General features: G+C 41.9%; 1 protein-coding gene and 2 long non-coding RNA genes across 7 annotated transcripts in view; 1 reads left to right on the forward strand and 2 right to left on the reverse strand.

Annotated features, from left to right (window-relative positions):
- Nucleotides 1–214: 214 nt before the first annotated feature.
- On the forward strand, nucleotides 215–1195 carry LOC136691169 (uncharacterized). The gene is made up of 3 exons (XR_010801848.1): nucleotides 215–328; nucleotides 668–726; nucleotides 1002–1195. It is a non-coding gene; the product is annotated as an uncharacterized lncRNA (long non-coding RNA).
- A 1087-nt stretch (nucleotides 1196–2282) lies between these two features.
- The window catches only part of LOC136691168 (membrane-spanning 4-domains subfamily A member 4A-like), a 94681-nt gene continuing 70066 nt past the window's right edge, over nucleotides 2283–26897 (reverse strand). The window contains exons 1-8 of one of the 5 annotated variants that reach the window (XM_066663542.1): nucleotides 11308–11499; nucleotides 8888–9080; nucleotides 7427–7540; nucleotides 7284–7340; nucleotides 6549–6710; nucleotides 5411–5524; nucleotides 3571–3657; nucleotides 2283–3006 (exon numbers count right to left, since the gene is read on the reverse strand). In XM_066663542.1, coding sequence (XP_066519639.1) covers nucleotides 2884–3006; nucleotides 3571–3657; nucleotides 5411–5524; nucleotides 6549–6710; nucleotides 7284–7340; nucleotides 7427–7540; nucleotides 8888–9046 — 816 coding nt within the window. In that variant the 5' untranslated portion in view covers nucleotides 9047–9080; nucleotides 11308–11499 and the 3' untranslated portion in view covers nucleotides 2283–2883. Of the gene's footprint in view, nucleotides 3007–3570; nucleotides 3658–5410; nucleotides 5525–6548; nucleotides 6711–7283; nucleotides 7341–7426; nucleotides 7541–8887; nucleotides 9733–9856; nucleotides 9920–11307; nucleotides 11500–26897 lie in introns of those variants that run through there. The other 4 variants (XM_066663544.1, XM_066663547.1, XM_066663543.1 and 1 more) reach the window with 4 other exon arrangements.
- LOC136691114 (uncharacterized) lies at nucleotides 21749–23875 on the reverse strand. The gene is made up of 3 exons (XR_010801832.1): nucleotides 23675–23875; nucleotides 21901–22023; nucleotides 21749–21807 (listed from the first exon to the last, which is right to left on the reverse strand). It is a non-coding gene; the product is annotated as an uncharacterized lncRNA (long non-coding RNA).

Raw genomic sequence — 26897 nt, forward strand, 5'->3', positions numbered from 1 at the left:
GTTCTGTGTGATTTGACACAGCAACATTTTAGTGGGGCACACACCACAGTAAGTGGGCTCTGATAGTGCCACTGCTGAACTCTCATGGTTTCCAGCCTGGAACTCCTCACTTCGCTGACTTATTAATGACACTCTCAAGCTGCTTTATTCTCTTTTCATTTCCTCAATAATAATTAGCTTCATGTGACCAACCAAAGGCTGTGTTTTGTTTCAGGACCAAACCAATTGGTTCATTGGTGTTCTGTGGGTGCTGATGACACTACAGTCCATCATGAACGCCTTCATCCTACAAAGCTTCCAGAAGCTGGCTCAGCCGATCCGTCTCAGGGTAAGGACCACTGCACTAAGAGCCCTCAGTCCACTTTAAAAAAGGAAAAGCTCTAGCATTTACACTGACCTGTACCAACACACAGCTGAGGGGTATCCAGTAAAGTGACCATTGAAAGGAAGTAGTAGTGTTTCCAGTTAAGTGTCCAGTGAGCAGAAGCACCAGGTGGAGGTGGGGTGGGGATGAGAGGGTCCTATAAAGATGTCAGTGAATGAAGGTAGAAGCAGACATTTTTGATAGCATGGCCCCATGAGTGTGCCACATTTCACCAAGTATGTGTAACCCTCAGGAGTGTGTGATGTTTTATGCTAAACTATTTTCTTTTATTTCTTAATGCAGTTACAGACACAATTTTGAATAACTCCTGACTGACCACTGCCACAAGCCACCAGCCAGATGTAAGAAAAACAATTAGAAATGTTTTTTTAAAGAATAAATCACAATCATTTTACTCTGTATTTTATTATTGAGCAACTTTAAAAGACTCAGTCAGTCTCAGATACATTTTTGATCTTTTCACAGGTAAAATTACTGTGCAATTATTTTGCTGATATGATTTATTACAAATGTTTAAAATAATATTACCATGTTATCATCCACTTATGAATGCTCTATAAACTAAAGTGTTACTGTATAATTGACACTGATGAGACATGGTTATTTTTCTCCACAGGAGGTAAACAGCAACAAACTCTCAGGATGTTCCTCCTGTAACTGTCCCTTAGAACCCACAGTGTTTAATTGATGATAACGGTTTTGGATAATGCCCTATGCCGCCAACAAGTGACTTGTTATCCAGCGAAATCCTCTCAATGAGACATTTTTCACCTTTCCTTCTCCTGCAGGATTGTTTCCTCTCTGACATTCCCTCACAACTGTTTACAGCACTGTTTGTGATTAATAACATAATAAAATGCTCTGACCAATAACCACTACTCATTTTAGTCATAAACGTCCTAATTAATTGAAGCTCTTACTAAAACACACCACACTTCTCACAGACAGTGACCTGAGGTGGGATTTGAACCCAGGACCTTAAAGACCCTGCAGCTGTGTGGTAGTGTAACACTGTCATTATTAGTCTGGCACAGTCTGGGTCCTGGAGACTTTGTGTACAGAGCGCTTCTTCTATCTTTGCCCCAAGATTGTGGTCTGGCCATGGTTCTGGTTTCAAGTGGCTCTTTTCTACAAGCATTTATGGTGTTATTATGAACTGCAAAGAAAACATCAAAATACCAGAACCGCAGAAACAACCAAATATGGAAAATTAATAAAGTGTTGCTCCAGTGCAGTATGAGTCTTCAACACACTCTTAAAAAGTTAATATACTGACACCTAGTGACCTGGATGGACCTGGATGAACAGAGAAATATATCACCCACTGTTTTAGTTGGTTTTAGTTGTTTTTTTTTTATTATCAAGCGAGGAAAGAGAAAACACATGAAATAAACAGACAGACCACAAAGACTGTATTGTAAATGCAAAACTGAGAAACTCAAGGAAAACCAATTATTGTCTTTGTCAAGAGGAAAGCACATATAGCAGCATGGACTCAGGTGTGTGTTCTATGTAAATAGGACAGCATTCAGATGACATATATCAGCCCTAATCAGCAAACTTCCTCCCTGTCTCCCTCTGATGGCCAGCGGAAGCCTAGTAGGAGCCCAGATGTTACACCTTTGTCCTATTTCAAATACAGCCACCCCCATTTTGGGGGCTTGCTCTATGGAACATAACATGGTTCAGATTCAGTCACACTTTGAGCTTAGTTTTCAATAAGAACCTATGATGAATATGATAAAATGGCTAACAATGGATAATGGATTTTCTTCCTCTTTAAACAACACAGTGGGATCCTTTTGACACGAACAGATGACTGGCTTCTGTGCTTGTAAACGATGTGTCAATACCTGTGTTATGACCTTAGTTATGTTATTATATATCTACAAATAAAAATAAATAAAAGACTGTCAATAAGATTTACAGTAGCACCCCTGCATTCTGTACTTCATTAACATGATACAAGTCTCTGAGTATAACAGAGATATACTGCAGGCAGAGATGCTACACTTTAATTTGGTGCTAAATTCTTCCAGCACAGAGGGATGGGCATTCAGCCATAACATTAAAACCACCTCTTAGATGAGCTACTGTCTCTGACTCTACATCTACAAGGTGGACCAACAAGGGAGGAGTGTCTCACAGAGTGGACAGAGAGTGGACACAGGGTTTAAAAACTCCAGCAGCAACACAGCAAAGGATAAATAACTGAAAATACAACAATATATGTGGTACCAATATTTATAATCTATGTTTATTTATTTATTCTGAAAATACATCATATCCGAACAATCCATAAATTTGATGCAGTCAGTTAAACTTTTTCATAAATAAAGCATACCACCTGAAATGTAATGAAATACTGTGATGTTTCAAAATGTGTGTGTGTGTGTGTCTGGGGGTGGGGGGTGGGGTTATATCAGTACTAGTAATGGTGTAGGAATATTTTTGCTTTATAAACAAACACAATAAAGTGGTACTGATTCATATTACTCTCAGTTGTACAGTTGGCTTTGGACCTCACTGATGTCTTGAGGACTGTACATTGGAGGATTTCCCATTGGAGGATTTCCCATTGGAGGACAGCTCGGAGAGACACCGCTCGCTGTGTACATCCACTGTAAGACAAACACACACACACACACACACACACACACACACACACACACACACACACACACATTAGGAAATCTGTTACTTGAAGCTCATTTGGCCCCAACTCTCAAACTTGATGCTCTTGGTCTGACAAACTCAAACCCCTGCCAACCCCACCCCACAACTACCCCCCCCCCCCGACCACCCTTCAATAGATAGAAGCTTATATTCATTGTTGATTACTAACACTACTTCGGAACCCTACAAATGGTACCTGGGACAGTTCTAGGATTTATTTAAGGAAGCTGTAGCCTAAAGATGAGGTGAGATGCTGAAATACTGTTGTAAATATGTTATGTCATTCTGCTTTGAGAGTATCTGGCACTGCCTTTGGTGACCTTCAGCAGCTGCGACAGTGTGTCCCCCTATTGTATGTGTGATAGGGAATATAAAACCATGTGTGTGTGTGCATGTGTGTACATTTAAACATATAAGTCCACAATGGCTGAATCTTAAAGTAGCAGGATTCAAGGAGTGTCTAAATATTATTTTGTGTCCATAGTGTGACCCCTATAGGTTTCTCTGACCTGTTGGTTGCTGTGGGCAGGTTGTTGGGGGAAAGGATTAACCACTGAGTTGTATCCTCCAGGGTTTGCAACCAAAGTCACATTCATCTACATACAACAGAAACCAAACATGTGAACTGTCTTCATGATTAATACAAGGCTCTATTCAAAGACAACATTATATCAGGTGTAAAGCGTGTAATACTCACATCTGCCAACAGAGCGAAATACAAACATGGATACTAACAATACCTGTATGATGTAGTGATACGGTAAAGTTGATGCATACATTAAATGTACAGTATTGATTTGGGGCTAGTAGTGTTAGGGTGATTCCTAGGGTTAGATTTAGGGTTTGATTCAGAGTGAGGTTAGTGTTTGCGTTAGTGTGTTGAGTTTAGTGTTAATGTGAATCCTCTTGCTATTTTTCAATCCTCCCCTTTTATTTTCGAGTGTCTCCTTGCTCCTTGGAGTCGAGTTACAGCATAAAATTTCCCTTTACAAAAAGGGATGACCCTTCAGGGTCCTGATAAATCATCTGATGCCATAAATTATAATCATACACAGGATAAGATGTAAAATATCCTATGCCAATCCATTATTATATATATAATTTCTGTTGTTTGAATCCTACCTCCCAACACTAAGGTTTGTGTGGCAGTGTATGATCCCATCAGCATCCAGCTGCCCATAGCATGTAGTTACTCATTGAGCCCACCCTGAGTGAGTACCCAAACCACTCACTGCCGCTCTTCACAGGGGTCATTAAGTAGACACCCTCCTTGTCTGTGTTTTCGTCAATTAAGCCCATGACACTTCCAGAAGGCTCAACAGTGAAGTCTAGTCTCCCAAACCCACCCCCTTCGAAGCCAGTTTTACAGTCCTACCTTACCCTTACCCATCAACAATCATAAATCCACACTGGCCTCCCTGGTGACTAGGGCTGTACCTCACCCCACTGGCACTATTAATGCATGACCAGTTACATGTGAACTTTATGTGCTACATCACCAACCATCACAATAGAATCTCTACAGTGCATTTCCCCCACGTAATCTGTATTCTCCTTATCCACAATCAGTGACTACTAGACCTATCAGCTGTTTCTGATAACTCCTTCACAGCTGTCATTAATTGCTGGCCCCTAAAACAGAACTGCACGAGCAGGGATGTGGCAGACTTGGCTAAAAATCCCCTAACACCTATTTTCACCGGTCTTACATGTGCCTGCCACCTGCATTCCTTCACCTCAGCTGCCAAGGCTGCGTACTTCAGCTTATTCCTTTTGAAAGCTTCATCTACTGCATCCTCCAATGGAATCATTAACTCTATGAAATAAACAATCCATTTACTTTTAGAGTAGAGCACCATCCCTCAGTGTAGTTACCACAATGCACTCTGGGACCTGTAGATTTTTTTTACCCACCAGCAATTTCCAATCATGAATCACCCCATCTCTCAATATTTTGAAAATATATTGAATATAGGAAAGTCACGCACAAACCTAACTATTTTATTACTACAGCCACTCGTCAATGCATTAAGCTCTAGACATTTGCTGTCCAACAAACATGCTAAAACATTTAGTACCTGATTGTACTCCAGTACAAGAAGCTGAGATCAGCTTTTTGTTGGAATCCTTCAGTTCCACATTAAATGTTGCAGCCACCAATTAACGTGGAACTGGATATTACAAAACATCAGCAGGCCAGGTTTATAAAGTGTCTGTCCAGTGTGACACTATATAAGCAACTACAACTGTATGGTGTAATACAGACTGGCCACTTTATAAACCCTCTCATGGAACCTGGAACCAATGTTCAGATTTTAAGATGTATTGCATTTGTATATCTGTAATTACCATTTGTTTGTTGCAACAGCAGGATTTACATGCAAACGCAGAGATGCAGATGGAGACGATCAACTGAACAGCAGTGAAAACCAGCAGAACTCCCAGAATCCCACTGCCCAAGACCTAAAAACCATCAACGTTTCATCATTCAACATTTTCCAGGAGCAACCACTCACTCTCTACCAGCAAAAAAATGAAATGGCCTTTATAAAAGTGATCATTTATAATTTCTAAGTTTCTATGAAGTGCAGCTTACACAAGATGAAGAATCAAACTTGACTGAACAAGTTTATGGGTCCCCTACATGGGGACAGTCATGGGTTTAGAATAGGATTTAGTTCACAGTGTCTGCAATCAAGACCACTCGTTTTCTGCATAACACTTTTTTATTGTAATGTGAAGAGTCACTGGAAACATCTAACATTTGGAGATATCTACATTTTTCCATTAACCTACAGCGCTTATGAAAAAAATTAGTTTTAGTTCTGGCTCATATGGACCCACGAGCAAGCAGGCACTAAATAGAACCTTGTTCCAAGTACCAGAGACCAGACTGTGTAGGGATTAAACATAAGGTGTAAACATTGTAGGGTGCTGACTTGCCATCTTGCATAAAGCAGGTGTTTGTAAAATCTACAGCTTCAGTAGCATTTGTTTTTATCCAACTAAAAACATCAGCGAGTAAAATTCTGTTGCATTATTTAAAGAGGGTCAAAACTGCTGCAAGTGTAGCAGACAACAAGGAACAAAAGAACTACACTCATCTGGGGCATGAAGCTGTGTTCAGTCCGAAATAACAACAACAACAACACGAACACCCAATACCATGTTTAATGTTAGCGCCACCATTATTGTGGTTTCCAAAGCCCACTATTCTTATTAGACACTGGGATTTGAAATGTCACCAGGTACATTTCCCAACTTTCTGAGGGTACCTCAAGGGTCAAACTTTTGCTTTTGTATTTACTAATTTTAGTCAAGTCATTCAGTTTGGAAATAATTTCTTTGTGCTTGTGTCAGTTAAATAAAGCTGCAAGGGATTTAACAAATAAGAAATTCTTATTTTTGTTGCATTTTACAAAAAATTCCAACATTTCTGGAAATGGGTTTTGTAAAAATAGGGAAAAATAACTTATTGCAGTCTCACCATAGATAAACAGTCGCGCTTATATGGATTATATGTATCATACTGGCCATACTGGAATCCACAGGAATGAAGGTGCCAATGAATTATATCCAAAGACAGGAAAATAATGGCTATTCCTGCTGCGATGGCGCTCAACACATTCATCACCAGACAGCCTATCACCTGGACGGAAGATAGGAAAGGACGCCAATAAACAGTCAGTATAAGCGACAGTCAGATGCTGATGTTCTCTGTAATGTCTTTGTGCTTTAATAAATGCTTAATAATTGTTACTACGTAAGACAAGTAAAAACCTAACAAAGTGTTGAAGAAATGACTAGTAAATGGTAATTAATGGATTATTACAAATCAATATGATAAAAGAAAATTATGAAACAGTGTTACAGCAGAGTAAGTGCTGCCCCCCATCATCAGGAGAATCAGTACCCGGTCATGCCCCCAGGACCAGGATGGGGGAGTATTCAAAGACCAACAGAGTGAGAGGGTGTGTTTCCTTGAACTCTCTTTGTCTTAGATTCCCCACCATCTCCTCTTCATCACACAAACACTGTGTGAACCAGTGCTGGAGTCTGATGAAGCAGATCCTACCCTGCTGAGATGTCCAGTGGTGTAACAGAGGTGGCCCCTGGTGTAGGTGGCATTGTGTGTGACTGGGGGAGTCCTAGCTAGTTATCAGCAGGGGTGACTGAGGTATTATTATTATTATTATGTATAATGAATGTGTGTATTACATACATGGCATGTAGTTGACTTGTTGTTTACTGAAACAGCCAGAGCGCCAGCGGTGATGTACTGAGGAAGAGGAGAAATATGAGTGGACCGGAAGTGGCATTTGAAAATAGTTCTTCTAGTCTCTCTTTTTAATAAAAAAGACTCACCAACGAAGAGCCCCATAAGAAAATCCCACTGAAGATAATGATAAGAGGACCAATGTGGGTTATTAGTACAATTCCCAATAAGACTGTGATGAGACCAGTCATTATTTGGAAGGTCTGTGGAGGATAGAGGGAGGGATTAGTTTCAGGAAACACATATAGATATCTCTACAAATATACAAATAGTTACATGAAGTATAAATGTTTTTAATGTTTCCAGACTTTTTAATGTTTCCAGACAGACTGCTCACAGACCCTGCCATAAATCACTGTCTTACCCCCAGTTCCCAAATGGATTTGGAGTAAATTACAAGGACACTGTATTAGCACCACCAACTGAGGGCACTGTTTGGGCCACATTTTCACATAAACCTCCAGAATATGTGTAATAAACACAGGCACATGTGGGAACTCTAATGACAAGGTGGGGCGAAGTCGGGTCCCAAGGCGGGGAGACAAGAAAGAAAACAAATAATGTGTATGTAAGGAGCACATGACAAACAAGGAAATGGAAACGACGTGATGATGTCATCAATAACGTTAATAAACTAGTTTGAAATAGCATCCGACAGTGAATAATTAGAGTGAGGTCCTTGTCTTTCGAAAACTTATCATAATTATTTTTGCATTTTTTGCAATGTTACTCCTCCTAGGATGCAAGAGCGGGAATACAGTGCTGTACACTGATCCATGGTGAATAAAGTGTGGATAACTGCTGTCTTCATCAACAGTGAACTGATCTGACTGCAGCTTTAGCCCATAAGCTAATTTAGAGAACAGTATACAGTGCTATTCACTAAAGAATAATCTCATTAAAATGCTAAGTAGCCAGTTAGCTCAAGCTAACAACAAACACTGACAATACGGTGATTACAGTCACCCAACAGAGGGCTTTAACCTGATATCTCTTTATTCACAGCTAGTGAACGGAAAACGTTGATGACATATCTCTGCACCAAAATGATGATGATGATGAATAAAGGCATTGAAACTTACAATATATTGTATTCATACGTTAGAATTGTATAATTCTTTATTCTATAATTCTATAGTTCTTTAGAATTATATTCTTTGAAATCTGTGACCACACTACAAAGGTTTATCTCGTGGAGATCAGCTGTATCAGTTGATCATGAAGTAATAATTGGCCAATTCACACAGGCCTAAACCAGGAGAGTAAACGTCTCCGTACCCCTCCCCCAACTGTGTTTCTCAACAAATGATTTTCAGATTCTACTGAAAGCTGCTGTATTGTGAAACTGTGATTTTTGTCTGACTGGAAACATTAAATTTCCCCTCTCAGCTCCCTCTCTGTGTTTGTGGCAGACACGGAGGTCAGTTCTGGGAAAGTCTTGGCCCTCCTCCAGAAGTTTCAGCCAATCCCAGCTTTGCTTTCATTTTCTCACTTTTCCCCCCAGTGTTTCTAGCAGAGTAGAGAGTTGGGCTCAAGTGTAAAGCACTTACCCCTAAAGCTTTGGGTTCCCTACTGAGGAAGCGCTGCAGGGGGTTGTTACTGGGTGGGTTTTGTCTGGTTTGAGCTGTTGCTGAGTCTAGGGAGACCATGTGGTTCACGGCGGTGTAGCCAGGCCCAGTGTGGGTGAGGGGTACAGCAGGGGCGGACATTTTTAACTCCAGCTGATTTACTCACCTGAGAAAACTATACATTTAAATCACTGTCAGTACAAGGGCAATGACCTGCTTTTAATAGTGGAATAATAGTCAAAATAATGTTTTTTTGTTTTTTGTTGTTTTGTTTTTTTTGCTGGGAATTAACAAAAATGGATGTCTTTAATGTCAAAGTGAAAGCAGGTCTTTACAAAATAAAGTTACTGAAATAAAAACACTTTTTATGAATGAGAATTTAACAAATCTCTCTGTTCAGAGTTCAGTAGAGGCACCTTTGATTCATACATCTGACTTAGTCTCACACATCTGCTCAATCTGCCATTTTACTCAGTTCCTTTTTGCAGTACTGCTCCACTCTAAAACTGGCAGCTGATCTTGGATTAGTTTTAATCTTTTGATTAAAACATGCATTAGATTTAGTCTCATTTAAGTCTGTAATTATAGTTTTAATCTAGTTTTAAGGTTTAGTGAATTATATTTAAAATAGCATAGTTTGAGTCAGGTAAAAGCTCTTGAAAGCTCTTACTATTTTAAAGGCATTATTTATTACTACATTTAATAATAAAATAGCTTACATTATTTTCATTACATTCAAAATCGCATTAACATCCAGCATTCTGGAAGGAATATGGCCACTTTGCACTTATTTAACACTAACATTTTATGTCGCCACAGAAGGCGTCGCAAACGGAGATTGAGTTGATTCCAAGAGATTCAAATCTATGAATCAATGTATAACAGTTGATAAGAGCCACGTTTAAAGGATAATTTCTTTAGAAATCGACTCCTTTAAATAGAATTGTTTACCGTGACTGTGTTCTGCTGCACTCGCTGTGAACAGAGAGGCTGCAGAGGAATGATGGCTTTAGAACTTGACTCTGAAAATAAGTATATGAATAGTTCAGCAAAATATCAGCCCCACTTCACAAGAGTGTATCAGTGTTTAAATACAGTGTTTTAATCTCTGGAGCAGAACCTGCACTGAACTGTGGAGATATTTTTTCATTTGTTCTAAGAATGTCTTCACAGTTCACATTATTTTTATGATAAAATAATTATTTTACATTCATTTTATTTGTTATTGTGTCTGTTTTTTATTGTCAGGGCAGGATAATGAAAAAGCAAATTTACACATGTCTTGGGATATTTTTAAATGATGTGCATACTTTTAATGTATATTATATTCTAGTAAATATTTGGATATTTGATAATGATAATAAACCCATTAACATGTAGAAATATATTGTATTCATATATCTTAAACTGATCTTCCTTTTAATCTGTGATGTTATAAATGTTTATATTGTGATAATTATCTGTATTGATCAATTTATCCTGATATCATTTTTGAAATTGCCCAGGCCTAGTCCAGGAGGCTAAACATTTCCGTACCCCTCCCCCAACTTTCTCAGGAAATGTTTTTCATATTCTGCTAAAATTTGCTGTGCTGCAAAACTGTCTGCCAACTTTGCTGCTCCCCCCAACCGCCCACACTCCCACCACCCTTCCTCTCAGACTAGAGAGCTGGGCTCAAGTGTAAAGCACTTACCCCTAAAGCCTTGGTTTCTCCTTTGTGGATGCGCTGCAGGGGTCTGTTATTGGGGGGGTTCTGTCCGGATTGAGTTATTGAGGAGTGTGAGTAAAAATTTCTTTAACAGCTGCTTTCTCTTTGCTCCTCTCCTGGAAGTCTCTGACTACAGAATAATACTGGCAAAAGTTGCCATAGTCAATGCCACCAATTGCATTAATGAAATCTGCTTTCATTTTGACAATTTATTAATTTTTTTAATTCTATATTTTATTTTTAATTGTATTCTATATTTTATTATTAAGTTAAAATGACCATGTTTTCATTTAAAAAAACATCTCTGCGGGTGAGTAATTTTCACAGGTGAAAAAGATATGACATTAAACCGTTCCATGTGATCTTGGAAAATTAGAGAAATGAGAGACCCTCACAGAAACAACCACAGTCCGTCATCAGCACTGTGGTGGTCCAGTCGGAACATGTCTTTGTTGTGAGAATTACACTCAAAAATATCTTCAAGAAAGCAGCATCAGAAAAGGACTAAACCCTGTTAAAATTGAAGGGTAGTTAAAGACACAGGGTTTAGTTTTCAGGAAATTCTGAGCGTTCCTATCAGTCCTTTTCTGCTGAAACAATAAGAGATGTAATGAATAGCTGCTGCTCTGAAATGATGGGACAAATAAGAACATAGTGGAAAAGAGAGGAAGAGAAAAGCAGGCTCTGGATTTACCTGAAATGAAGCGCTGTTGGTGTGTAGTTGTCTGAAGGACTTTTGTAAAACCTCTGCTGTCTAGTGCTGTCTTTAATTGAAGGGTGGGTTTCAGAGGGAGGAGGGGTTATATTCACATTCTAGCGTAAAACGTAGAATCCAGGAAAGAAGGAAGGATGTATACATTTTTTTTCTACTGAAAGGAGAGCAGGGTTCTGTTTTGCACTGAAATTTAATTTAGCAGACACCTTTAACTTTGGAACAGCCAGAAGAGTAGAGGATCTACATGAGCATGAAGGAGTATAGGGCTGTAAGAGAGCACGAAGTTAGGATGACACAAATCCGTGCAAGGCCTTTCAAGTCAGCAGAAAGATTTTGTAGTGGGTGTGTTAAGAAACCGATAACCAGTGCAGCTGATGTTTGATAGGAGCATTGTTAATATTGGACTAAGATTCTTTCGGCAGATTTCTGAATATACTGCAGAGGGTGAAGGGCTTTGGCAGGTAAGCTGTGAAAAAGAGTTACAGTAATCCAGTCATGAGGTAAAAAAGCTTGCATGAGGATCTCAAAGTCTTTTGAAGAGAGCTACTGATGTTGCAAAGGTGAACAAATGCAGACTTGGTCAGAGATTTATGAAATTTGTCTTTGAAGAAGTTTGTTAACTCCTAAACATAGGACAGCTGTGAAAATGGAAGGAAAGACTCAATGAGTTTGAGGCTAAAATAAATCTATATATCATCAGCATTGCAGTGGAAATCGAGGCTTTGAATGCATAATGCAACCAGTGGGCAATATGGAAATGATTAATAGCAGGGGACCAAGGACTGAGCCCTGGAAACTCCCTGAGTGACTGGAACAGTATTTGGTTTGCTCTTTTCAATAGACCCAAACTGAGATTTTTCTGTCAAACAGGATGTGAACAAAGAGAGCGCAACACCAGAGAGGCCAAGAAAGGAGAGGAGAAAAATAAGCACCTTATGACTGACTGTCTCAAGCGCAACAGGAAGAATCTAAGAAGAAATGTATAGGATTAACACAGCATGAGTACAATATTCAAAAATACTTGTGTGTTCTTATTTAAAGTTGTGTGATAAAGTGTTTGCCCCCTTAATCTTTTCTTACTTTTTTGCATGTTTGTCATTTTTAAATATTTCAGATCATCAAACAAATTTAAATATTAGTCAAAAACAACACAAGTGAACACAAAATGCAGTTTTTTTTTTTAAATGATGCAGGCCTCTCTTGTCTAAGTTAAGGTCAGCGTTCATGACTCCGCCATGAGAAAGAGACTGGGCAAACATGGCCTACAGGGCAGAGAGCCACGACAAAAACCACTGCTGAGCAAAAAGAACATTGAGGTTCCTCTCAATTTCACCAGAAAACGTCTTGGTGATCCCCAAGACTTTTGGGAAAATACTCTGTGGACTGACAAGACATTGTGTCTGGTGTAAAAGTAACACAGCATTTCAGAAATAGAACATCATACCTGGGGCTGTTTTGCTGCTTCAGGACTTGGAAGACTTGCAGTGATAAATGGATTTCACTGTCCACAAAATATCCCGAAGGAGAATGTCCGGCCATCTGTTCATGACCTCAAGCTGAAACAAATTTGGGTTCTGCAGCAGGACAATGATCCTAAACACACCAGCAAATCCACCTCATTTGAAGAGGCTTAGTCAAAGTCCTGACCTAAGTCCTATTGAGATGCTGTGGCATGACTGGTTCATGCTTGAAAACCCTCCAACGTGGCTCAATTACAACAATTCTGCCAAGATGAGTGGGCCACAATTCCTCCACAGCTCTGTGAAAGACTCATCGCAAGCTTGATTGCAGTTGTTGCTGCTAAGTGTGACCCAACCAGTTATTAGGTTTAGGGGCTAACACTTTTTCACACAGGGCCATGTAGGTTTGGATTTGATTTCTCCCTTAATAATAAAAACGTTCATTTAGAAATCACGTAGGGGCCAAGCACTTTCATACCTGGTTGCATTTCCTGTCACAAAGAGAAAGTGGGAGGGGACTTACAATGGAAAAACTGGGAGGATGCGACCTCTTCCTGTGCCTGTCATATAACCACACACACACACACACACACACAAACACATACACACTGCATATCATAACGGCCTGGTAAATGGAAAATTAATCTCAGTCACACCTTTATTGTACACTCAAAAAGGGCACAAGTGCAGAGAGGACAAGCAGTAATTAAGTGAACAAGCATCTATTGGGCCAAAAGGAAACTTTTCCACCCTTCTACACCTCAAAAGGAGCATGACTCAAACATGCATTTAACCCCAAAATAGACCAAGAGGAGACTCAAAGCATGCTGGAAGTCCAGGCCTCTTTTTACATCATCTTTACTCTCCTCATCAGCCTCGCACACCCAAACTCCCCACAGTAACCAGCCTGTGTTGCACTAGTACTAGTGAATGCATGGTGAGATAGTGAGTTTGGTCTTAAGGGGATGAGTGAAAGGGTATAGTGAGTCCACAGATTAACTGCCTTTAATAAACTGGTGTATGGCTGAGTGCCGTATGAGATGGTAGGAGAATTCTAGAGTGGTTCTAGACTGGTCATTTGAGTCGGTTGCATCATGCGATAGGGTCAGAGTTGGTCTTAAGATGGCTAACATAATCAGACCAGTGGAATGTGGATTTGTAGTGATGTATATTTTACAAATGATATAATTTTATATCCACCCATGTATAAGTTATTAAGTAAAATGTATTGTACATAGAGATTTTCCACATGTGAAGTGTGTCTAAAATACCACATGATCTCTTTAATGGATTGTTATAATTAGATCAGGGGTCCCTAGTCTAAAGATCAGAGACGATTGCTCTAAGACTGCAAGGGAAGCTCAGCTTCCCCTAAAATGCCAAAAAATAAGTGATCAAATATATACTGTTGTGTGTACATGTCATTGAATAAATATGCATTACAACGCGCTCAACTTTTGTTCAGAATCAGCTTCTTATCACTGGCAAATATGCAGCTTTCCTCTCAGTCAGCTTCACAGTGCATTAAACAGTGTTCAATAACGAAGCAGCAAAGTGCAACGAAACGAGTCATTGGATAAATGCTGGGCTTTGTCCCACCCATCGGACGCTCAGCATCTCTGGGGGTCTATGGGGCAGTGGGCTGGCCTCGGCTGGCCCGGACGCTCAGTGTCTGCATGATTGGATGATCTGTCTGAGGCTGAATCCCTTTTTGATTGGCAGCGAAATGATCGAATCAGCGATCCTTTGGTGTAAAGATCTGTGGGAATATTACATTTTCATTCTGTTCTGAGTTGAACCAGAGACTTAAATCTCTTAGCGGCATTTTCTTTGTTAAAAACGACTGGCGACAAATAAAGCTTCTATTTCTGGTGTTTTTCTGGTTCATTTTTTGTTTGTTTTTTTGCTGTTCTTTTCATTGTAATAAACCTGATTATTTGCAACAAAAGAATGGTGTCAGTGTAGAGCATCTTCAGCATCTTCTTCACAATACTGAAAATAAACTACAGTAGCGGCCCTGAAAGCCAAATATTACAGAGGCTCAGCATTAATGAGCTGGGATGTCCTTAGTTGGCAGGTATGCAATGATGGTGCCTTTCCAGTTGCATAGAGGGAACTGAGGAGTGGAAGGGTGATCTAGAGAGATGACAGGTGAGGCAAATAAGAAGCCCCAAAAGGGGAGCTTATGGTCAGCACCGCAGGAAGAGCGAGACAGAGAGAAGGCAGCTTGTTGCATGTGAGCAAACCCTGGGGTGCAGAGGAGCTCAAGCATGGTGACAAGGCAGATTGAGTTAAGGATTGCAGAGATGCCTAGATGGCAAAAGGCAGGTGACAGAGGAGAGGCAGCATTTGAGAGGGTTAATTTGAGGAATATATCCATGAAAGGGGTGGTGTCAACTGCCTGGAGTGCTGGGCAGGGGGCTGGGTCCAAGGCATTGCCTGAGGAATTAGGGGCTTGGTGTATTGTGGCTGCAAAGGGGAGAGGTCAGGGCCACAGCAGCTGGAGGAGACGGTGCAAACTGTATTGTAGGAGGCAGGCTGCAGTGAGGTCACTAGAGAAGAGATATGTATAAAGGTCCTCAGTGGCACAAGCTCAGTGGTTAGAAGCTGGGAGCAGCGTGAGTACCAAGAGGAGAGAATGGGACAAAGGCCCATAGCAGTAATTGAGGACAGAGGGAGGGCTGAAAAGTAGAGTTTGTGAGTGTTGATGCCAGAAGAGTGAGAGATAAGGCAGAAGCTTTGTGGTAGGAGAAAGCACGAGCTTCAAGGGTAGAACTGGGAGCAGCATAGCTGTGGGCAGGATGCAGCGAAACCACAAGGGGGAGGGGATAAACATGAAGATCTACATCAGGAGAGAGGGTGGGTTGTAAAGAAAGATGAGGTTTGTCAGACAGCCGCTAAGGGAAGTTGATTAGGACGAAAGTCCACAAGAGCACCTGCAAAGAGATCATGAGTTGAAGAGTGTGGCATGATCTCTGTGGTGGAAGACCTATGGGTAAGTCACTAAATCTGCACAAGAGAGGAGGACCCAAACACACAGCAGTTCTTGTTGGTTTGTTTGTTTGTTTATTTGTTTGTTTTTTTTAACTCAAGAGAAAACACAAGAAATAAAGAGACAGACCACAAAGACTTGATTGTAAATGCAAAATTGACAAAATCAAGGAATACCAATTACCGTCTTTGTCAAGAGGAAAGCACACATAGCAGCATGGACTCAGGTGTGTGCTCGTATGGCTGGCGGCGCGCGCGTCAAGAGGCGTGCAGCAGCTGCTCTGGAACCAAGCTGGCTTTTGTTTGTTTAAAAAATGTTTTTTTCATTTTATTTATAATATATGGACACAGGAACACCTGCAGTACGTATATATCACCGCCAGACACTGCTTCAATATCGCAAACAGGAAATATACAGTATCAGCGATGACCTCCAGGAGATGCTGTGGAACCTCCGCTTGCTTCGGAGGCCTGGCCCTGAAGCCTCGACGTTTCCTGATGCCGGCGGCCGGGGAAGGAGACGATGCAAGCCGTGTGAGAGGAGACAGAAGCGCGGCAAGCGAAGGGGGATCCATGCTAGGCTAAGAGCTAACCCGAGCCGGCAGGCTATCCCTTCTCTCTTTCTCTCCAATGTTTGCTCGCTGGATAATAATAACTATATCAAACTTCAGCGAACTACACGGCAAGAATACAGAGACTGCTGTTTTTTTGTTGAGACATGGCTCAGCGACAGTATTCCCGACGCCGCCATTCAGCTAGATGGGCTAGCCGCATTTTGAGCCGACAGAGACCCAGCACTATGCAGTATCATCAGTGACCAGCTACATTGAGAAGTGCATTGATGATGATGACCATCTCCAAGACCATCACCATCCGCTCCAACCAGAAGCCGTGGATGAATGCAGAGGTGCATGCGCTGCTGAAAGTTAGAGACGCTGCTTTCAAATCAGGCGATAAGGCGACTCTGAGAACAGCGAGGGCCAACCTCTCCAGAGCTATCAGAGAGGCAAAGTGCACACACGGCCAGATCATTCACAGCCACATCCAGAGCAGTAGAGACACTCTGCGCATGTGGTAGGGCATCCAGAGCATCACCAGCTACAAGACTACACCACCTGCTTGTGACGGAGATGCTTCCCTACCAGATGTGCTGAACCATTTCTACGCACGGTTTGAGGCACAGAACAACATAACGGCGAGAAAGTCCACCCCTTCTCCCAGCGACCAGGTGCTGTCTTTTACTGCAGCCGACGTGAGGAAAACTCTAAGCTGCTGGACCAGACAACATTCCTGGCAGAGTGCTCAGAGAATGTGCAGACCAGCTTGCTGATGTCTTCACTGAAATCTTCAACATCTCTCTGAGGAGCGCCGTTGTTCCAACATGCTTCAAGAACACCACCATCATCCCGGTGCCTAAGAATTCTTCTGTGTCCTGCCTCAATGACAATCGTCCCGTTGCACTCACACCTGTCATCACAAAGTGCTTGGAGAGGCTTGTCATGAGGCACATCAAAACCCTACATCCCCCACACTGGATCCTTTACAGTTCGTGTATCGTCCTAATCGTTCAACGGACGATGCCATATCCACCACGTTCCACCTGGCACTCACCCACCTGGACAAGAAAGACACATATGCCCGAATGCTGTTCATAGACTTCAGCTCAGCATTCAACACAATCATTCCTCAGCATCTGATCGGGAAGCTGAATATTCTGGGCCTTAACACCTCTCTCTGCAACTAGATCCTGGATTTACTGGGAGACCTCAGTCAGTTCGGATCGGTAGGAACACCTCCAGCACCATCACACTGAACACTGGAGCCTCCCAGGGCTGCGTGCTCAGTCCACTGCTGTTCACACTGCTGACCCATGACTGTGCAGCGATGCACAGCTCAAATCATATCATCAAGTTCGCTGATGACACGACTGTGGTGGGTCGCATCAGTAAGAATGACAAGTCAGCATACAGAGAGGAGGTGCAGCGGCTAACTGACTGGTGTGAAGTCAACAACCTGTCTCTGAACGTGGACAAAACCAAAGAGATGGTTGTAGACTTCAGAAAAACAAGGGGTGAGCACTCGCTGATGAACATCGACAACTCTGCTGTGGAGATTGTCAGGAATACCAAATTCCTTGGTGTTCACCTAGCGGATGATCTCACCTGGTCCACTAACACCAGTAACATCAAAGAGAAAGCCCAGCAACGCCTCTACTTTCTGCGAAGGCTGAAGAAGGCTCAGCCCCCCCCCCCCCCCTCCAATTCTCACCACTTTCTACAGAGGAGTCATCGAGAGCATCATGACCAGCTGCATCACTGTCTGGTTTGGAAACTGCACTGTGGCAGATTGCAAGTCCTTCCAGTGGATCGTGAGGACAGCTGAGAAGATTATCGGTGTGTCTCTTCCCTCCATTACAGACATCTACACCACTCACTGCACCCGCAAAGCACTCAGCATTGTGGGAGATCACACACACCCTTCACACACACTCCTCAACCTACTGCCATCTGGAAAAAGGTATCGAAGCACACACACATACACACACACACACACACACACACTTCTTCACGCAAACACTGGTCTGTTGGACTGAAAATGAGTGTACTGTTTACACATACCCTGTTTACATCATGGTTACATCCAGTTACCGTTTACAGCACAAATACACTTTAAATTGCAGTGTTTCTCTCCCTCACCCCCTCCGTACTTATGGTTTTGCATTGTCTTGTATTGCATTGTATTGTACTGTATGGACATTGTTTGGTATTTTCTTAGCCATGTCTTTTGCACTTTAATGTGTGTGCACTCTTTTGCGTTGCACTAGCTTTGTACTAGTTGCACTTTAATGTTGTGTATTGTTTTATGTTCTATGTCTTTTGCATTTTACTGTGTGTGCACTGCTTATGTTTGCACTAGTCGCACTTTAATGTTGTGTATTATCTTATGTAGCACCTTGGTCCTGGAGGAACGCTATTTCATTTCACTGTGTACTGTAAACACTGTATACTGCTGAAATGACAATAAACTTCTTGAACTTGAACTTGAACTTGTTCTCTGTATATAGGGCAGCCCTAATCAACCAGCTTCCTCCCTGTCTCCCTCTGGTGGCCGAAGGAGTAGGAGCCCAGATGTTACACCTTTGTCCTATTTCAAATACAGCCACCCCCATTTTGGGGGCCTGCTCTATGGAGCATAACATGGTTCCTATTCAGTCACACTTAGAGCCTAAAGAGCGTAGTTTACAATTAGATCCTATGAGAAATATGCTAAAATGGCTAACAGTGGATAATGGATTTTCATTCTCTTTAAACAACACTGTGGGATCCTTTTGACATGAAGAGATGATTGGCTTCTGTGCTTTTAAACACTGTGTGACTCTTTAGAGCGCAGGGAGAGGAACTGTGTAGGAGATAAATATATCTATCTATCACATCTGTTTACATTAGGAATGCACTGTGAATCCAGACACTCCGCCCCCAACCTGGCAAGGGGTGTCTAAATATGATTTAGTTCCACAGTGACCCCTGTAGGTTTCTCTGACTTGTTGGTTGCTGGGGGCAGGTTGTTGGGGTAAAGAATTAACCACTGAGTTGTATCCTCCAGGGGTTTGCAACCACAGTCACATTCACCTACAAACAAACAGAGAATGTGATGAATACTGCAGCAGAAACCAAACACATGTGAACCGTCTTCATGATTTATACATCACTCTGTTCAAAGACAACATTATTTCAGGTATAAATAATACACATGTAAGTAATACACACATCTTCCAACCTGGAGCAAAGGTGCAGGGCCTGTATGTGCCCCACTGAAATACACCCACTGCTACAATCACTAACTGTATGATATAAGGTTAGGGTAAATTAATGCATAGTATTACATCTACCCTGCAAGTGTATCGATGTACAGTGTTGGGTTTAGGGTTGACGTAAGAGTGATGCGTAGTGTTCGGGTGATTCCTAGGGTTGAGGTTAGGGTGGTAGATTTAGGATTTATGAGGGCAGATTTAGGATAAGGGTTAGTGTTAGGGTCAGATGGTAGATGTTAATGCTGATTATTGGTTGGATAATAGTCTAGAACAGTTTGGGTTCCAGTCCAAGTTTTTAAAGTGGCTAGCCTGTGTGGCACTATAGCAGCAACCAATAACGAATGGTGTAATACCAGTCACTCACTTCAAAACACCCACATGGAACCTGGATCCAGAGTCCAGATTTAAGAACCTCTGATGCAGAGAATGTATTGTATTGAATCTGTGTGTGTTATTACCACTGGTTCATTGCCACAGCTGGCTTTACATGAATATGCTGAGATGCAGATGGAGACAATTAAATGACCAATAGTGCAAACCAGCAGAACTCCTCTGATTCCTTTACTCAGGCCCTGAAAAACATCAGTTTTATCATTCAACTTTATACAGGAGCAACCACTCACTCTCCACCAGCTCAAATACACAAACAATCTTTACAAAAGTGATAACCAGTTTATGTTCCACACAGTGGCTCCCCCATACAGTCTTAGGGCTTAGTTCAGAATCTCTGATGTAATGTAGGTCCTAGGTCCTGGAGACTATATATAAAAATCGGAAAATGTCAAACACTGCCTTTTTAGCAGCTGAAGTATCAAGACAAAAGAGCTAACTCCACTTGCAAAACTTCAGCAGTTAGTCTCCTCAGTACCCAAAGCATCAAACACTGGAATTAAAAGGAAAGGTGATGTAACACAGTGGTAAACCTACCTTTATCCACACATTCAGAGTTTGTTTCAAGTGCCAAATGTTATATAAATAATAAATATAATATATATATACAGTAATGTGCATAAGTCTTAGGCACATAAGATAATGATATATATTTAAACTAATTATCCAGTAACCGCTTATCCAGTTCAGGGTCGCGGTGGGTCCAGAGCTTACCTGGCATCATAGGGCACAAGGCATATATGATAATGTTTTTCTATAAAGCAGTAGGTGAGAGTCAGTTTGAAGAACAATGTTTTGCTCAGATTCTCCTTGATTTGTATGAATTTGTTAAATCCACAGCACACATTATTTAAAATCATTATTTATTCACCACTAAAACTAGGTACTGGATGATCACCTCAAATAATACAGACTCCACAAGGAGAGACTTGAACAAAGTTAAACCCACACATTCACACACAGAGTATCATCCTGGAATAATGTGATTGGGTTTATTCTAATGTTGGGGGTTATTTGTTGTTTGTTTGTTTTTTAGCAAATAAACACTTACTCCTTAGTTAAACAAATTTTTAAATCTCGTAATATCAAGCCTAAAACTTTTGCACAGTACTGTATTTATTTATAGAATACAATCAAGCTGTTGAGTGACATTTTTTGTTTGTAAAAATAAGACAAAAATAAAAAAAATCTCACCAGATATGTACATCTGTAATTACTGTCATACTCATGATTGCCATAGTTTGGGCATTCAGGCCACCACAGAGTAAAATCCACAGACAGCAGAATGACAGCTAATCCTGCAGTGATGGCGCTGAGCACATTCATCACCAGAGAGCACGTCACCTGGACAGAACACAGGGAATGATATGAGCACCCAACAATGGGCACAGTCAGTATATTCAGATACAACGTAAAACCATAATACAATATAAAAAATGCAATGCTTTTGACATCTGAGACTAGGATACTGGGGCTATTCTAAGACCAAGAGGATGAGGCCAGTTTTGCTTCCTTGCTCTTGGTCTTAGATTCCCCGGCATTACCTCCCCATCACACAATCACAGTGCTGACCAGCGCAGGTGTCTATTGGCTGACAAAGCAGACCCTAGTATGCTAAGACTGAGCTGTCCAATTGCCTCGCTGGTAAAGAGGTGGTCCCTGAGTTGAAAGGTCTTGAACAGAGTGTAGGTGGTAGTGTGTGTGATTGGGGATTCCTAGCTAGCAATCAGTGAGGGTGTTTAAGGAGTAAACAATGTCTGTATTACGTACCTTGCATTTATTAAACTTGAATCTTGCTGAACCAGCAAGAGCACCAGCAGTGATGTACTGAGGAGGAAGAGAAACATGAGTGGACTGAAACTGGCACTGGAAATGATCTCTTTAGGCCTCTCTTTTTTGGATGGAATGAAAAAGGCTCACCAGAAAAGAGGCCCAGTAGAAACTCCCATTGTAGATAGTGACTATGGAGTGTAAGTAGAATGTCAATATGATTCCAAAGATGATTGTGATCAAACCTAATAGGAAGATCACTTGTTGGAAGGTCTGTAAAGAAAACAACTGTACTGTCATAAAAAGTGTCACAGAGGTGGTACATTCAAAGGATAGAATCTTAGAATCTTTAATTAGGGACACACAGCTCCATAATGAAATCTTACAAATGTTCACCTCTCTTTCTGAGGAAGATGAACCCTTTAGGGAACACATCTGGAATTTAACACCACTGCTGTACTATTTAAAGCACATTTACGCTGCTTGTACTTTTAGCAACAACAAAAATGTACCTGCACCCTACCTTTTTTTCTGAGAGTGTAGAGGTTTGTTTCAGTAAAAACACAAACAGTCACATAAAGTATAAATGTTTTTAATGTTTTCAAATGTGGTGTTTTCGCAGCTAAAATTAAAATCAAACATAATGGTTACATTCGTGAACTTGACCATGGACTTTAATGCAAAGTGCATAATCCCGCTCATCAATGGAAATACTACACTGTGTACACAAGCTCAGAGCCCCACATACAAACTGTTCAGAGCCTCACCCATGAATGAAAACAGCCCTGCCCATAAACTGCTAACAGACCCTGCCACAAAATCCCCATCTTCCCCTGAATCAACAAAGGGCAATGTATTAGGACTACCAGACCCTCAGACATCAGCAAAGAAAAAGGTTTTGGGGCAACATCTGATAGATTTTTAAAGCATGGTTGCCAGAAATTCACATAACCATCCAGGAATATATTTAATACACATTGTATAGGTGGCAATAATAACCCTGGGAATGGCATTTTAGTCAAATATGCATGAAATCAAAGTGAGACCAGGCTGGATGTACTTAATTACAATGGTTTAAAATTTTACTTCAGAGTAGGATTGCATGAAATAAAACTACAGCAATATGTAGCACGATAGTCACATCACCAGTAACATTAATAAAAAAATATTTGATAATATAGAACGTGATATTTTCTTTTAAAAACACTAAATATGAACCGCCAATAAACACACAACGAATACACAAATCCTAGGTCAAACCCACCAATAGGATCCATTCATTGTTTATCAGCAGTGGACTGATCTGACTGAAGCTGTAGCCTACTAGATAATTTAGATAACAGTATACAATGCTATATCCTAAAGAATAATATCATTGAAGTGTTTGAAACTGGTTAAGTTGAGTAGAGTGGAGTGATTCTGTGTTCAGTTTGATTAGCCAAAGCACTAACTTGCCAATTAGCACAAGATAACAGCAAACACGGACATACACTCTAAAAAGAACCAACTTAATTGAACTGCTTCAATTGGTAACAAGTAATTCAATTAAGTTTATCCAACTTAATTTTTTAAGTTTTTTAAGGTTAAACTTAAAAAAATAAGTTGGATAAACTTAAGTGAATTACTTGTTACCAATTGAAGCAATTCAATTAAGTTGGATCAACTGTTCTCTTTTTAGAGTGTAAAGAGGATTACAGCCTCCCAACAGAGGGCTGATGAAATAGCTCTGATTATGTTTAGACACAAGAAAGAAAGAAAGAAAGAAAGAAAGAAAGAAAGAAAAAAAAAAACAAAGGACATGTTGAATTTCCCCCCTCAGCTCCTTCTTTGTGTTCTGGCTCTCCTCCAGACATTTCAGCCAATCCCCCCACCCACAGTGTTTTGTAGCAGAGTAGAGAGCTGGGCTCAAGTGTAAAGCACTTACCCCTAAAGCTTTGGGTTCTCCTTTGAGGAAATTCTGCAGGGGGCTGTTATTGGGGGGGGTTCTGTCCAGTTTGAGATGTTGCTGATTCTGGGTTCTGTCCAGTTTGAGATGTTGCTGATTCTGGGGAGATAACGTGGGTCACGATGTTATAGCCAGGCCCAGTGTTGGTGAGAGGTACAGCAGGGGCGGACATCTTTAACTCCAGCTTAACTCCCCTGACAAAATTAAACATTTAAAACACTGTCAGTTCAGGGGCAATGATCTGCTTTTAATAGTGGAATTATAGTCAAAATAATGTGGGTTTTTGGGGGGAATTTACAAAAATGAATGTTTTTAATGTCAAAGTGAAAACATTCATTCATTCATTATCTGTAACCATAATCCAGTTCAGGGTTGCGGTGAGCCGGTGCCTACCCGGAATCACTGGGCGCAAGGCGTAAACCAGTCCTTCACAGGGCATCACACGCTCACACACTCACACCTATGCACGCTTACCAAGTCTCCAATCCACCTACCAACATGTGTTTCTCTCCTTGTGACTGTCTGTGAGGAGTGTGGTGTGTTCGCTGTGTGTCTGCGTGGGTTTCCTCCGGGTGACTGTCTATGAGGAGTGTGGTGTGTTCTCCCTGTGTCTGTGTGGGTTTTCTCCGGGTGACAGTCTGTGAGGAGTGTGGTGTGTTCTCCCTGTGTCTGCATGGGTTTCCTCCGCGTTACTGTCTGTGAGGAGGGTGGTGTGTTTTCCCTGTGTCTGCGTGGGTTTTCTCCACATGACTGTCTGTGAGGAGTGTGGTGCGTTCTCCCTTTGTCTGTGTGGGTTTCCTTCAGGTGACTGCCTGTGAGGAGTGTGGTGTGTTTTCCCTGTGTCTACGTGGGTTTTCTCTGGGTGACTGTCTGTGAGGAGGGTGGTGTGTTCTCCCTGTGTCTGTGTGGGTTTCCTCCGGGTGACTGTCTGTGGTTGAGCTGGCGGCGCGCGCGTCAAAACTACTCTCCAGAGCTATCAGAGAGGCAAAGCGTGCACACAGCCAAATCATTCACAGCCACATCCAGAGCAGTAGAGACACTCGGAGCATGTGGCAGGGCATCCAGAGCATCACCAGCTACAAGACTACACCACCTGCTTGTGACGGAGATGCTTCCCTACCAGACGTGCTGAACCATTTCTTCGCACGGTTTGAGGCACAGAACAACGTAACGGCGAGAAAGCCCACCCCTTCTTTCAGCGACCATGTGCTGTCTTTTACTGCAGCCGACGTGAGGAAAACTCTATGCAGAGTCGACCTGCGGAAAGCTTCTGGACCAGACAACATTCCTGGCAGACTGCTCAGAGAATGTGCAGACCAGCTTGCTGATGTCTTCACTGATATCTTCAACATCTCTCTTAGCAGCACCATTGTTCCAACATGCTTCAAGAACACCACCATCATCCCAGTGCCTAAGAATTCTTCTGTGTCCTGCCTCAATGACTATCGTCCCGTTGCACTCACACCGGTAATCACAAAGTGCTTCGAGAGGCTCATCATGAGGCACATCAAAACCCTACTTCCCCCCACACTGGACCCTCTACAGTTCACATATCGTCCTAACTGTTCAACGGACGATGCCATATCCACCACGCTGCACCTGGCACTCACCCACCTGGACAAGAAAGACACATATGCCCGAATGCTGTTCATAGACTTCAGCTCAGCATTCAACACAATCATTCCTCAGCACCTGATCGGGAAGCTGAATATACTGGGCCTTAACACTTCTCTCTGCAACTGGATCCTGGACTTCCTGACTGGGAGACCTCAGTCAGTCCGGATCGGTAGGAACACCTCCAGCACCATCACACTGAACACTGGAGCCCCCCAGGGCTGCGTGCTCAGTCCAATGCTGTTCACATTGCTGACCCATGACTGTGTAGCGATGCACAGCTCAAATCATATCATCAAGTTCGCTGATGACACGGCTGTGGTGGGTCGCATCAGTAAGAATGACGAGTCAGCATACAGAGAGGAGGTGCAGCGGCTAACTGACCGGTGTGAAGTCAACAACCTGTCTTTGAACGTGGACAAAACCAAAGAGATGGTTGTAAACTTCAGAAAAAGAAGGGGTGAGCACTCGCTGATGAACATCGACAACTCTGCTGTGGAGATTGTCAGAAATACCAAATTCCTTGGTGTTCACCTAGCGGATGATATCACCTGGTCCACTAACACCATCCATCCATCCATCCATTATCTGTAACCGCTTATCCAATTTAGGGTCGCGGGGGGTCCAGAGCCTACCTGGAATCATCGGGCGCAAGGCGGGAATCCACTAACACCAGTAACATCAAAAAGAAAGCCCAGCAACGCCTCTACTTTCTGCGAAGGCTGAAGAAGGCTCATCTCTCCCCTCCAATTCTCACCACTTTCTACAGAGGAGTCATCAAGAGCATCATGACCAGCTGCATCACTGTCTGATTTGGAAACTGCACTGTGGCAGATCGCAAGTCCCTCCAGCGGAACGTGAGGACAGCTGAGAAGATTATCGGTGTGTCTCTTCCCTCCATTACAGACATCTACACCACTCGCTGCACCCGCAAAGCACTCAGCATTGTGGGAGATCACACACACCCTTCACACACTCTCCTCAACCTACTGCCGTTTGGAAAAAGGTATCGAAGCATTCGAGCCCTCACATCCAGACTCCGCAACAGCTTCTTCCCACATGCTATCAGACTCCTGAACACCTAGAGACTGAGACTGGACTGAAGAAGCACACACACAAACACACACACACATACATTTCTTCACGCAAACACTGGTCTGTTGGACTGAAAATGAGTGTACTGTTTACACATACCCAGTTTACATGTTTACATCCAGTTACCGTTTACAGCACAATACACTTTAATTGCAGTGTCCCTCTCCCTCACCCCCTCCGTACTTATGGTTTTGCCTTGTCTTGTATTGCATTGTATTGTACTGTAGTGACATTGTTTTGTATTTTCTTAGCCATATCTTTTGCACTTTAACGTGTATGCACTCTTTTATGTTGCACTAGATTTGTACTAGTTGCACTTTAATGTTGTGTATTGTTCTGTGTTCTATGTCCCTTGCACTTTAATGTGTGTGAACTGTTTTATGTTTGCACTAGCTTTGCACTAGTTGCACTTTAATGTTGTGTATTGTCTTATGTAGCACCTTGGTCCTGGAGGAACGCTATTTCGTTTCACTGTGTACTGTAAACACTGTAT

This window comes from Hoplias malabaricus, chromosome 3, assembly GCF_029633855.1.
Source record: "Hoplias malabaricus isolate fHopMal1 chromosome 3, fHopMal1.hap1, whole genome shotgun sequence".
NCBI lineage: Eukaryota > Metazoa > Chordata > Actinopteri > Characiformes > Erythrinidae > Hoplias > Hoplias malabaricus.